Source organism: Camelus dromedarius, chromosome 27 (assembly GCF_036321535.1).
Source record: "Camelus dromedarius isolate mCamDro1 chromosome 27, mCamDro1.pat, whole genome shotgun sequence".
Classification (NCBI taxonomy): domain Eukaryota; kingdom Metazoa; phylum Chordata; class Mammalia; order Artiodactyla; family Camelidae; genus Camelus; species Camelus dromedarius.
This window is the reverse complement of record NC_087462.1, coordinates 18,222,954-18,236,603: the sequence shown is the minus strand read 5'-3', so window position 1 is coordinate 18,236,603 and position 13,650 is coordinate 18,222,954. Positions and strand designations below refer to the sequence as shown.

Here is a 13,650-nt window from a genome sequence, read left to right as displayed (position 1 = left end):
CCCCAGTCCACACCTGGGTCATACTGAGGATGCCTTAACTTGCCTGTGGCTCCCTGCATGCACACCCTGGCTAGGGCCAGGCTGGAGCGGAGAAAACTGGTTTCTTGGGAAAGAGCAGCTACCCAGAGTCAGACTGACATGGGGAGAGTGTCCAAGTTCCCCTGCCCCTTTCCTATATCACGCCTATTCTCTTCTTTCTTTGTTTTCTACTCCTTTTTCTTTTCTTATTTTTTTTTTGCAGGGGGTGGGGCAGGGAGGGAGGAGGGGTTCTGCTCCTTTGTCCCCCCTTCTCATCTCTCACTCTCTAGAGGGCTTCCCTCTGTCTCCGGCTCTCTCTCTCCCTCGGAGGGAGGCACCGCTCAGCCATGCCCCATCGAGCGCATCATCCCGTGTGGCACCTCGGGGCGCAGAGCTGCCATTTCACTGATCCATGGCCTCCCAACACAGAGCTGGTTCAGGCCATCCATCACTTAGATGAGCCAGTAGGCCAGGCACCTTTGTCAATTCGACCATGAGGAATCCTGGTGTCTTCTGAGAGGCAGAGAGTACTTTCAGGATCTTTGCTGCCTGAGGAACAGCTGACAGGGAATGGCAAGGGGCCTAGACCATCTCAAGGTGGGTTCTAAGGGAGCAGGAACACTTGTTCACCGTGTCTGCTGAGGTCTAGCCAGGTGAGCTGGGCTGATTCTTTAATATTAGGGATTTAATTTGCTGTAAGGAATAGCTTTCCACCATCACAGTGCTAAGACTCTGGTGAGGACCATTCACGATATTTGATACAACTCTCTCCTTGGTGACAGACTCAAGCGGGAACTAGCTTATCTTTAAAGTCAGACGGACCTGGGTAGAAATCTCAGCTCTGCTGCTTATGAATATATGTGACTTTGGGCAAGTCACTTGACCTCCCCGAGCCTCACTTTCCCATGCAAATCACACGGAGTAATGAAGATTACATGAGATCACGCACAGACCTCAGTTCAGTCTTCTTACGTGGACAGCTCCTCCATGTTTCATAAATGTCTCCAGGAGAGCCATTATTTTCTAAAGAGAATTTTTATTCACTAGGAGCTTTATGTTTTCTCATTTAATCATCAAAACAACCAAGGTAAGGAGACATCACTTTCTCGATAGAAGCAGAGCGGTAGAGGTCCATTAATTGGGATCTCAAATATGGGACCAAGTGTTGGCCCAAAACCCCACTGGAGGGGACAGGCAGTGGTCACCTGGGAGGAAGGATGGATTGAGCCACAAGCAGAGGCCAGTGCTGGCAGTGGAGGCTGGAAGTCTTCTCCCTGGAGATTCCCCCAAAATGTTTTCCCTTCCTTGAGCTGAAGCACCTGCAAATTCCCTTACTTTTCCATTCCCAAGAACAACTAATTAAGATAGTCATAATAATAATCACTGCCACTTAGAGCACCATGCGATGGGCCTCAAGCTTCATGTGCTTTTTCTCATTTAAATCTGAAAGAGATGACTTTATGAGGTTGACACTTACATTTTTCAAATTAAAACTCAGGCTTAAGAAAGATTAACCACTTGCCCGAGGTTAAGAAAGAGTCAATGGCGGTGAACCTGTGTAGACTTCAGAGCCCACATTCTTAGCCTCTTACTGCCATTGAAGATACGGTGTTTTCACCATTCATTTCTTAACTCCTGTTTAAAAAGTAGGTATTTTTATTCTATCCAGTGGTACCTGTCTGAATCTTGTTATTTCTGGTTGGTTTCCAGTAATCAAAAACCTGCTTATAAAACCCTACTGTGTAACCATAACCCTGCTGTGAGGGGGAAAAAAAATGTGGTGTTAATATTTCCACCTGACTCTCACACCCTAAAAGAAGTTATTTCCACATTCTCAGTTGGGCTCAGCTTCTCCACTGGGTGGGCTTTCTCCACAAGGGACAGTGGAAGGAAAAGATGCTCTGAGCTCTGCCAACTCCAACCTCCCAAACACAGAGAAGTCAGGCAATATGGAACACACTTACCTGATGACCATTTGCTTGTTGGGGTCATAGAGAGACATGAAGAGCTCAGCATCTTCCCCGATTCTGCACACAAAGTTTCTCACAAAAACATAGAGGCTGTGGGTGGGGGACGAGGAGATCCGGGAATACATTCCATAATCGGGCTGATCTTTTGACTGAGAGGTGGAAGGAAAAAGGGAGTAGGATGCAGAACATTAGCCCAGCACCACTTAGGACAGCAGAAAGGCGGCCCAGGATATGAAGAATCAGGTAGGTTTCAATCCTGAAGACTTCGGTATTTTATTCAGGTCTACCACCCAAAGTTTCTGTTGTCTGAGCCAAGCCACTTTGACTCTCTTGGCCTCGATCTTGGAAAATAACCAAAAATGACCCAGCCTTCCTCATAGAGTTAGTGTCATTAAAAGTACAGCACAAACTAGAAAAGACAAAAGTGTTTAAACGGACTTCATCAAAACCAAAAAATTTGCTTTTTGAAAGACACATTTAAGAAAATGGAAGGCCAGGTACCGACTGGGAGAAAAATACACCTGCAAAACATACATCTGGTAAATAATTTGTATCCATAATATACAAAGAATTCTTACAACTCAATGATAAGAAAATCAACCCAATTAAAACAGACAAGGTATTTGAACAAACACTTCACCAAAAAAAAGATACAAATGGCAAAGGCCAGTGAGCACAGGAAGAGATGTTCAACATCACTAGCCATCTGGGGACATTCAAAACAACAGTGAGATACCACTACACTGCCACAAGAATGGCTAACGTTAAAAGACTGACAATACCAAGCGTTGACAAGAATGTAGAGCAACTGACACTCTCCTATGTTGCCAATGGGAGTGCAAAATTGTACAGCCTTTTGGGAAACAGTATGGCAAGCAGTGCCTTAAAAAGTTAAACATACATTTATCATATGATTATTACCGCCCAAATGTGCAGCAATTGATCAGTGATATATATCATTGGCAACTGGTCAATGGTGTAGCAACTCAGGAATGAAAAGGAAGAAAACATTCACACACACAACAACATGAACCTCAAAAACATGATGCCTAGTAAAGTAAGTCAACCACAGAAACCAAATGATTCCATTTACATGAAACTCTAGAAAAGGCACAAGTGTAGTCGCAAAAGGCAAATTAGGGGTTGCCTGGGGCTTGGGGTTGGGAAAGGGGATTGACTGTAAAGGAACTCAAAGTATCTTTTAGGGAGATGGAACCGCCCTATATCTTGACTGTGATAGAGTTTACCCAACATTATATATTAATAAGATTTATTAGACTGTAATTTTAAATGAATTAATTTGACTGTATGAAAATTGTTATCTCAATAAAGCTAAAAGTAAAGTTGCTTTCAAATAATACACAGTGGATAAAATACTTTTTTAAAGTATAAATCAGATTATGTTAACCTTGAATAGACTGTGATTCCTTGGAATCTTTTGTTGGCTTCCTACCACGCTTGGAATAACATCTTAGCTCTCTTCTATGAACCCTCAGGTCCTATGAGAGCTGGCTCCTTCTACCTACCTCTCCAAATCATTGCCTACATTCTTTCACTGCTCACTATGCCCCATCCATACTGGCCTTTCTACTCCTTGAACATTCAGAACTCAGTGCTACCTCAGGGCCTTTGTACTTGCTATGCCCTCTGCATTGAACTCCTTTCTTGTCCCCAGATCTTCCCACGCGGCCTGGTGCCTTCACATTATTCAAGTGTCATCTTAGATGTTACTCCTGGGAGAGACCTTCCTCATGGTTCCTTTTAAAATAGCTCCTGATTCACGCCCATTCACATAACCCTAATTTATTGCCTCTAGAAACTCATTACCATCTGGAATTAATTTGTCCATTTATTTATTTACTTTTTTACTACATTTCTTCTTTTTTCCTCTCTGGCATATAAAACTCCGTGAGAAGAGGAAACATGCCTGGCATTAAACTACCTGTGGGATGGCTGCTGAATGAATTACAGATTCAAGTACAAAAATGCAATAAAATGCATATGGTTACTGATCATCTCAGGTCATAGGACAGATGTCCTCTTGAATAATATACAGTCTGGTTAATCAGCTTATTATTTTAAGGGCAGGATGTGCTAAATGCCTGCCTTGCTTGGCCAAAGACCGTTTCACAAAGCTCACCATCTCTTCCTTGATACGCTCTGTGATTTTATCAGTCGCTTCCTCGTGTGCGTGGAATAAGCTGATGACACTGGTATTATCAGGGTCCAAGATATTTCCGTCTTCATCTCTGACAATCAGATCAAGCTCAAGGATTCTGCAGATCAAAAATGTGAGATGAGGAAAAATCAAGGGAAGCTGAAGCCTTTAGAACATTGGTGAGAAGTTTCTACCAGAAAGCTCACCAGATTTCAGCCGTACACAGATAGCACGACCCACAGCTGCGAGTCACACTCGTATGGTTCAGCTTCTCTGGGAGGTATTGTGGCAGTGTGTATTGAAATATAATTTAATATGTATTTCCTGCGAGAGTGAACCTAGAGAAACCAACCACACGTGAACAAGGATGTGTGTTGAAACAATTATATATATATATATTGTTTATTGATATATTGAAACAAACTAAAATGTCTGTCAAAGGGGGAATGGCTAAATAAACTATGATCTGTAATGGAGTTCCATAGGACAGGGTTTTAAAAATGTGATATAGTTTTGCTATGTTTAATGATACATATCAGTGAAAAAAAATCAAGCATGGAAAGATGCATAAGTGTGTTTTAAGTAAAAACAAACAAACAAAAAAACAAACAAACAGACAAAGCCAGGTAAGTTCCCTGGGTGCACGTATAGAGAGAAAGTTCTGGACAAAATTCACCAAACTACCAACACTACCAACACGTGCACCTGTGAGGAGAAGCAGGGCCCTGGGACCAGGAGACGTGTAGGGGTCAAGGAGAATTGTGCCTTACCTCTATTTATTTAATGTTTATGTAATACCATAGAACATAATATAGTACGGCATACAATATAATACGCAGAGAAGGTGTTCATGTATCACTTATTTGGTGACAGTTTGGAAGTAGTTGTTGGGAAAAATCTCAGGTGTCTCCATCGTTATCCAGAGCTTGCTCTTTAGCTCTTGTGACTTCCAGGTCACAAGCTTTTCCCTGTTTGGTATTGATTTGTTTCAACTGCATCTGCCATTCTGATTGGCATCGATGACACGAACAACAGCAAACACCCACATAGCACTTGTGATAAGCTGTGCATTAAATTCTTCACACACGTTAAGCATTTGACCCTTATAATAACCCTAAGAGGGAGGTGCTATTAATGCCCCTATTTTACAGGAGAAGAGAGGACTTCAGGATACTTTGCTCCAGGTCACGTAGTAAGAAGCAATATGGCACCCTAGTCTGCATTCTTGACTTTATGGTATACTTTCTAGATAGAAGGCTTTTAGAAGCAGTACTGGGTTGGGGGACAGGGGTTGTGTCCTAACTGGAAGCAGCTTTTGCACTTGACGTTGACACAGAGGACGTCAGTTGTCCAAACAAGGAAGGCAGGGGGAGGTGGGCTGATGGAGACTCTGAGAAAGCCAACGGTGGTCCTGCTTGGGCACTTCTGTGGACTACCAGACTCAAAGGGCAGCGAGGATTGGAGAAGGCGACCACATTTTCATCTCTTATTTGAGAATCGGATTGAGCGGCACATCGCTCGTCTCATCCAAATGCAAACAGAAGGGAGCCAAGGTTCCCCCGTTTGTCCACATTCATTAGGAAATTAACTTCCAGCTAGGTATGACTCATAATGGTGCACAGCCATGCTGCTGAATGGCCGATGCTAAGTGGGAATAAATGCATTCAACGGATGCTGAGCAGAGGCTCCCTCGACCTGGGAAAAGATGGAGCATGGCTGATATATAATTTAATGCCGAGATCTCTCTAGTGCTTTCTCTTCAAGATTTATCAAAGTGGATTCGGTTCTAAAATGTATGAATAAAACATTCTTCTGGGTCCAGCTATCTTGGGAATTGAAGGAATCATTTGAGGATTCCTCGCTCCTCGGACACCAAAGAGCTTGTCCATTGCCAGTCTCACTTGAAACTTGGAAGCTTCAGTAGTCAAGGGGCAGGACTGATGGGATTCCCACGACCAAGGGTCAGGGGAGGGCTGTCTCCCAAGGGACAGCAGAGCATTCATTTCAGAGAACTGAGCATTCTGACAGTTTTTCCTCAGGGGGTAGCCCCATTTCTCTCTTCTGTTCAAGAAAGTGATAAAATGAACCCAAGATAAGGGCAGTGGAGAAAACCCCTGCTGTACACATTTTCCACTCTTCCCACCCCTCACCAAAATTGCTTTAAGGTGAAGAAAACAGAAAGATTTGTTTTTTTTTCTGTGGCTCCCCATTGCCCACTGGACAAATGTGAACTTCCCCACCTGGCACTCAGGCCTTCAGCATTCCAGCCCCTGTCTACCTTTCCCTCCATCTTCATGTTTATCCCTCAGCTCCTCTCAGCTTCTCTCTCTCTCTCTTTCTCTGAATTGCTTCACTTAATAATTCCTGCTGGTCTGGTTTGATTCAGGGAGGTGTCACCCCCTGCCCTGCCTCCTCCCACCCTCTCGTTCCTGCTTCCTCCTCTCGTGAACTGCATGACTTCCTACTCAAGTGTCTGCTTACTTCTCCCTTTCTCTTACTAGTCCGCATCTTCCTCGAGAGGCAGTAGAATGCAGCGGTTAAGCTCTTGAACTCTGGAGCCAAGCCACCTGCTTCAAATTCCAGTGCATCGTGGGTACAACGACCTACTCAGCCCTCAGTTTCCTCATCTAAGAAATAGGGATGATAGTACCTGCCTCACAGAGTTGTCATGAGACTTAACTGAGTTAATACACAGAAAGCACTTAAAACAGTACCTGGCAAATAGTAAGTACTCTATAAGTTATTATTAGTGCTTATTGCTTGCTTTTTGTTGTTGTTGTTAACATAGAGTCTGTGTTTTATAAACATCTGTGTTTTGAGAACCTACTAGGTGCTCAACAAAAGTCTGACGTCTGAATTAAGGAATGGAGTGAATGAGGGAAGAAACAGACTGATTCTGATCAATCCTCCAAGACTCAGTTCTGAGTCGTGCTTCCTTGATTCTCACAGCCTGAAGTTTATGTTCCTCATGCTATTCCTGACACTCTGACCAGCAGTCTAGCCTCCTGGCTTTCAGGGAGAACCCGCCCCACATCAGAGCTCTGAGTCCCCAACATAGCAGGCCAGTATTAACTGAAGGTGCCCAAGTCTCTCTCACATCCAGCTGAAGTCGTCAGGGAACCGCGGCCAGAAGAAAGGGGCCCCTTAGCTCAGGGCCTCAGCCTCCAAGGATGTCTCTCACTTCCCCAAAGGCAACTGACTGAAACTGAAAGCACAGGCTGGTGGGGGCGATGCTGCAGAGGAGAGGATGACTTAGGGAGGACCCTCTTCCTCCCTTCACCACCATTAGTCCATTCATTCATTTACCATCCACTGGGCACCTACTGCGTGCAGATCCTGTTTCCAGCAAACAGAAATGAGTCAGACCGTCACTATCAGAGAGGAAATCCCAGCACAGCACGGGAGACAGGCCAATAAGGAGGTGATTACTGTTCAAGGTGCTAGGGGCCTGCCGGGGTGCCTAACCCAGCCAAGGGTGGGTGGGGGAAAATCAGGGAAGTCTTCCTAACAGTGGTGACCATTTGTCCATCCTTGGTCCTTATTCTCAGAAACTCCCATGAGGAAACATGTGAAGGTCACAGATACCATTATTGCAAAGCAGCAAAACTCCCTCAATTCCCACATCCCAGTTGTGACCATGCTCAGTTAAAGATGTCATGGACCAGTGGTGGCAGCAGCTGCAGAGCAAATCCTTCCTGTCACTATGGGGTAACTCACTTGCCAGCGGCCAGCAGGGAAGCCAGCAGAGGGACCGTGTTCTGGGATGGGAAGCAGCTATAAGTTGGACCCACTGACTTTCCTCCTTGGATCATCTTCCTAGTGCATGTGACAAGGGCAAGGAGGCCTGGCTGCTAGGGAAATTTCTTTTTTTATTCCCACTGAGCAGGCTCTTTCTAATTCCCCCCTCAGGCCCTATGTTCCGGCCTTCTGACCCACTCTGAAGTCTTCTGAACATGTCATGCTCTCTCAAGTACTCCTTCCCTCTCTTACTTTTTCTTTTTAAAGCCTACTTAACACTTCTTTATCTTTCAAAAGTCAGCTCTGGTCACCTCCTCCAGAAAGCCTTCCTTGATTTCCTTCTCCGAATTGAATTAAGAACACTCTTGTTTCCTGAGCCATCGAAGTTACCACAGTATATACATCAGTAGTTTATTTGTAGCTCACTCTTAACTGGACTGTGGTCCCTTAGTGTACAGGAAATTTTACTTCTGTAGCCTCAAAAAGCCTAGAAGGAAATCAGACCAATCATAGGTACTTGATACATATTTGTGGCTGGGATGGATAAACAAATGAGTAGGATGTTATGAAGGGCACTCACATAATCAAGAGGGAGGGAGGCCTTTACAGTTCTCAAATGCTACCCAAGTAATGTAATGGTGAGGCTCATGGATTCTGGAGCCAGGGTCGAAACTGGGTCTAAATTCTGGTTCTGCCCTACTAGCTGGGTGACTCTGGACACGTCACTTTAGGAGACTCAGTTTCTTCATCTGAAAAGATGAGGATACTAAAAACTACATGCCTCATTGAGTTGTTGTAAGTTTAAATACGACAATGGATGTAAAACATTTAGCTTAAGACTGGTGCATGATAAGCTCGGATTAGGTGTTAGTTAAAATATTCTTATCACTATTACTATTATTAGCGCATTGTCCTGCCTCAAAAAAAATTGTTTTACACTGTCCTTAACTTCACAGCCTTCAAATGCCAACCAATTTCTGCTTTTTCCCTTTTGAGGAAATGCTTTTGTAACTGTGCATATGAGTTGGCTGATGGCACATGGCTTAGATAATTTAGGGTGGGAGGAAGGGACACCAAGTCTCACACTGGGATTTAACAGAGAGTTTTGTAAATGCAGGAATAAAATGACAACTAAGCCGAAAGTGAACCAGCATGACTGCGCTCCCAGCCCCTTGGAAGTAGGTTAAATGAGTGTCCTAAATCTCTAGCCTGCTAATAACCACTGCATAAGCAAGCCTCCCTCCACGTGCATGTCCCTGGGTCTCCTGGGGGTGGTAACAAAGGCACACAAGAGCAGCCGTTGGTAACAGCCTTCCCCCAAATAGCAAGTGGCAAACGCGCATCTAAAAATGAAACCCAGCTCCTTGGAGGGAGAAACAGAAGGAAGGGGAAGGGTAGGGAAAGAAAACATCTCTTTGGAGGAAGGAAAGAGAGCTTACTTGTTGCCATAGTCAATTTTGGACGTGACTTTCTGCTTCAGTTCCTTCAGCTCGTCCTTCGGCAAAGTTCCGGAGAGGAGCTGGGACCGCCACTCCATCAAGTCGTACATCATGGACTGCACCTGCAGGAACCGCTCCTTTTTGCTGGCCTAGGAGACAGGAAATCACACCGAAGGTCTTGGGCATCTATTTGGCAAACTGGGCCAAAGTCAAGTGAGCATGTAGAGGGGTCATGGCTTGAGCGCCTCTGCTGGTCCCTTCCCAGCTGTGAAGGGACTGGGTGATGGTCTTAGTCGTTGACATGTTTCCTCCCCCAGGGCCACAGGGGTTTCTCAAAAGTAAAAGTAATAATCCCAATCACTTCCTGATTTAAGAAAAAAAAGGGATTATTTCTGATTCTTATCTAAAAAGGTACACGTTAAGCAGCAATGCCGTGAATGTGTTAGCCTTTAAGGTTAAGAACCAGGACCATTTCTCTGGTGCAAAAGGCCTGTTTCAAGGGCAGTGTTCCCCTAGGTGTGGTAAGTGTACAACCTGTGGGCCACGAGATGGTGTTCAGTGTAACTATTAGGGACCCATATGGTGATTCTCCTCAACTCTCCTCCCATCCTTCTGTTTAAGGAGAGGAGAAAGTTGCAGTTTCATGGCAGTAAGTTTTTAACCCCAGTCTGACATTTGTTAATTTCTTTTTTTAACAGAAAGAGAAAGGAGTCCTTCGGTTCAGAGCTTTTGACAGGTACTACAGCCAGCCCTTAACAACGTCGTTTTGTTTTCATTGTATTTATTCAAATAATGTTCTTCTAACTGTGCTGAGTACTTTTGGCTTTCCATTTGGGAAACGTGTGTAGTAATAAAACACAGATAGTCTCTGTTCCCAGTTCTTGGCACAGAACCCCTAAAACTCTTGGAACTTCCTAATAGGTGTGTCTTTTCTTTTGCATAATGAGCCCCTTCAGACTGGTCCTGAGATGATGAGCTGACTCCTGGTAGGCATCCTAGATAGCTTCAGGATGGGGACTGGCTGCCAGAGGAACCAACCATGTGGTTAGAGGGTTGGAACTTTCAGCCTCACCCCCAACTTCCCAGGAGGTTAGAGGACCTGCCAGTTGATAAATCATCAGCCATTGGTGATTGAGTTCAATCATGCCGATGCAATGAAACTTGGACAAAAACCCTTGAACAAGTTTCAAGTAGCTTCCGAGAAGGTAAACACATTGATGCGCTGGGAGGGTGGTACGCCCTGGCGAAAACATGGAAGTTCTGTGTCCATCCCGACTCCAGTACTTTCTCCTGTGTCTCTCTTCCATTTGGCTGTTTCTGAGTTGTATCCTTTATAATAAAACCGTAATTGTAAGAGTAGTGCTTTCTTAAGTTTTGTGAGCTGTTCTAAGAACTCACGGAAAATGAGGTGATGGGGGAGAGGAGGCAGGGGCTGGGTGAGGAGGTGGCGGGATCATGTGAGTTCCTGAATTTGTACCAAGTTGGACAGAAGTGTGATAGTCTGGGGACCCAGGACTGGCAACTGGCATCTGAAGTGAGGACAGTCTTGAGGAACTGAGCTCTTAAACTCTGGGTAGTCAGTGTTAGAACTGAATTGAATTATAGGGAATCCAGTCCGTATTGGAGAATCAGAGACCTGCTGGAATGACACAGCATGCTGTAAAGTTCCTTATGTGAATCATCTATATTTACTAAAAAGGGAGACAAGTTAGGAATTAAGTAAATATTACAGGGGTGGTATGCAGATATGGCAAGAGTCATGAAGCTGGAAGCTTAAGAATCTCTTTTTCAGGGTAAAGGACATGATGAAGTTGCAATTCAAAGATTTCTTAAGGAAAATGCCAAGCTTCCATGGTGCATGCATATTTGATGTTTTAAAGGGGTAGTGGAGGTAAAAAATAAATCACTTTAGCCTCAAGTCTACTGTTTGCCCCCTACACTTTCCTAACAACTTCTGGGAAACTTATAGAAAGTGCTCATTACCACATATTATGAAATACCCGCATGGGAGTCAACATTTATGAACGTAATAGGTGAGCGTGCAAATTACACATGTGCACCAGCAGGTGTGTGTGAAGCTGTAACGATGCAGTAAGCCGTGGTTGACATTTCGTTCTCAGTTTAATGATTTTCTCAGCTATCTGCTTTCATTAGGAGTTTTAGAAGCATCAAAGGAGGATTTAAAATTAGATTTACTTCAACACAAGAGAAAACACATACAAAACACGCTCTTTGCTTTTCCAGGGTCAAAGCTCCATCATAGAACTGAGGACAATAGTCATTAGTTAATTAATATATGAGAACAGTATTTCTCAAGGTGTTATCAGCAGACCACCAAATCAAAATCCCTGAGTTTATTAAAATGCAGAGTCCCACTGCAGGAAGCCTTATTTTTAATAGCTCTCAAGGTGATTCTTAAACGTAGGCAAGTTTGATGACTTTTCTTACTAGTTTAAAAAAACAGAAGGATCACAAGAGACCTACATTTCCTATGGATTTGTCACTAGCTCACTGTGTGGCCTGGAGAAAGTCAACTAACTTCTCTGGGCGTCGATGTCCTCAGACTGTTTGCTATACGATGTGAAGGCTAAATTCCGAATTTGAACCAAACCAAAAACTGCAAGAAGCATCCATCCCAGGGGGCGGGGTTTTGAGTCTCACCACATAGAGCTGTTTCCAAATGCTGCCCCATTCCCAGAGTGTCGTGGTCACTTCTTGCGCCAGAGGGATTTCTGCAGGAATAATGTTCTCGATATTTCTATTTGAGGTGGGAGAGAAAACGTTGTGAAATTGAGACCCAGGTGCTAACAAGACAAAATGTTGGCAAATTTGCATTAAGCTGCAGCTGCTGAGAGGAGCCTTGCTGGCAGGAGACTAAACGTCCTCTAATAGCCACACCAATTACATTATGCAAATGTAAAGGACCTCCTTTTTAATGGTCTTCTTTGTTGGAGTGGGCCCTTCAAGCTCATCATTCAGGATTAATCTGCTTTAATACAGTTCAAAAGCAGCTGCCAGTGAAAAGTTTGATTCTCCAAATTTACTAATATCCCCTTCAGAATCAGATCTGAATACGAATCAATTGGCATTAGATCTCCCATTCAGTGAGGAAGAGGCCGAATAAACACAGGCATGAAGAAGACCGATCAGCTGAGCATCCTTCATATCTGCCAAGTCAAGTTTTCAAAGCAGACAGGACAGTGACACCTCCATGGGCCATTGCAGGGTCAAGTCTGGGGAAGAATGACAAATACCTTTTTTTCTCCACTGTCACTTCTTTGATGTGGATAAACGATGTAGGAAAAATGCCCTGTTGGGGATAAGATAAGGTGAGATAAGATAGGATGACTCGTCCCTACAGAAAAAACTGACCCCAGGTCTTCATGATTTTCCAAAAGCGACTACAGGAACAACCCTAGTCCGACAGAGCAGGCGGTGGATGCTAAATCTGCTCTTTTAGGTCTACTTTCTCTCCCGTTCTTCATCAGGTGTTCCAGCTCCCACAACAGCCCTAGATTCCAAACGATGCTCCAACCCCACTGCGGACACTCACCTGATCGTGCGCACAAGGCAGGAGTGCTTGAAAGACTCACTCTACATGAGACAAGGCGCTCTGTCTCTCCGCTCTCCTGCCCAGTTCTGGGAGAGCAGCCACCCTTCCCAGTCATGGGAAGGTCAGGTCCCAATGCAACAGGGTCTCTGGTTGCAAGTGGGCTAGTTCGATTTGAGATCTCTTTCTCCCTGGACTTTTCTTTTTTTATAATTTTACATTTGGAAGTGGGTGGGTAATTAGGTTTATTTATTTAATGGAGGCACTGGGGATTGAACCCAGGACCTTGTGCATACTAGGCACACACTCTACTACTGAGCTGTACCCTCCCCCATCTCCCTGGATTTATTTTACTGTCCTTTAGAGAGAAGAGAGGGATCATGCCTCCCAATACAGCGTGTCAGGGAGTAAGGAAGAAGCATCTCTTATTTCCTTGCTTCATAAGCTTGCCAGTTAACAAGAGAAACAGATCAATTACTTGGAATTTCCTTCATAAATTCAGCCACTGTGTACACTGGGTAACCCGGTCCCCGCACTGGACACTGTGAGCTACAGGGAGGCAAGCAAAGGAGATGCCTGCTTCCGTGGACACGTCTGTGCGGTGCGGTGCGGGGCTGGAGCAGGGAGACTCCCCAAGGGCGGAGACTGGACCTGTCCTTTCTGTGTCATATGGGACACATAGGTGAGGCAATGATGAATGCCCCAAGCAACGCTAAAGAAAGGCAGTAGAAGATAAATTTCAAATAAAAAATGCACAGTTTCAGGGGACTCCCAGAA

At 44.5% G+C, this 13,650-nt stretch overlaps 1 protein-coding gene across 1 annotated transcript in view; it reads right to left on the bottom strand.

The window, feature by feature from the left end:
• Positions 1-13,650, bottom strand: part of DOCK2 (dedicator of cytokinesis 2) — a 371,400-nt gene that overhangs the window by 331,223 nt on the left and 26,527 nt on the right. The window contains exons 4-8 of the mRNA XM_010980444.3: positions 12,578-12,633; positions 11,985-12,081; positions 9,324-9,472; positions 4,129-4,264; positions 1,983-2,137 (exon numbers count right to left, since the gene is read on the bottom strand). Coding sequence (XP_010978746.3) covers positions 1,983-2,137; positions 4,129-4,264; positions 9,324-9,472; positions 11,985-12,081; positions 12,578-12,633 — 593 coding nt within the window. The remainder of the gene's footprint in view (positions 1-1,982; positions 2,138-4,128; positions 4,265-9,323; positions 9,473-11,984; positions 12,082-12,577; positions 12,634-13,650) is intronic.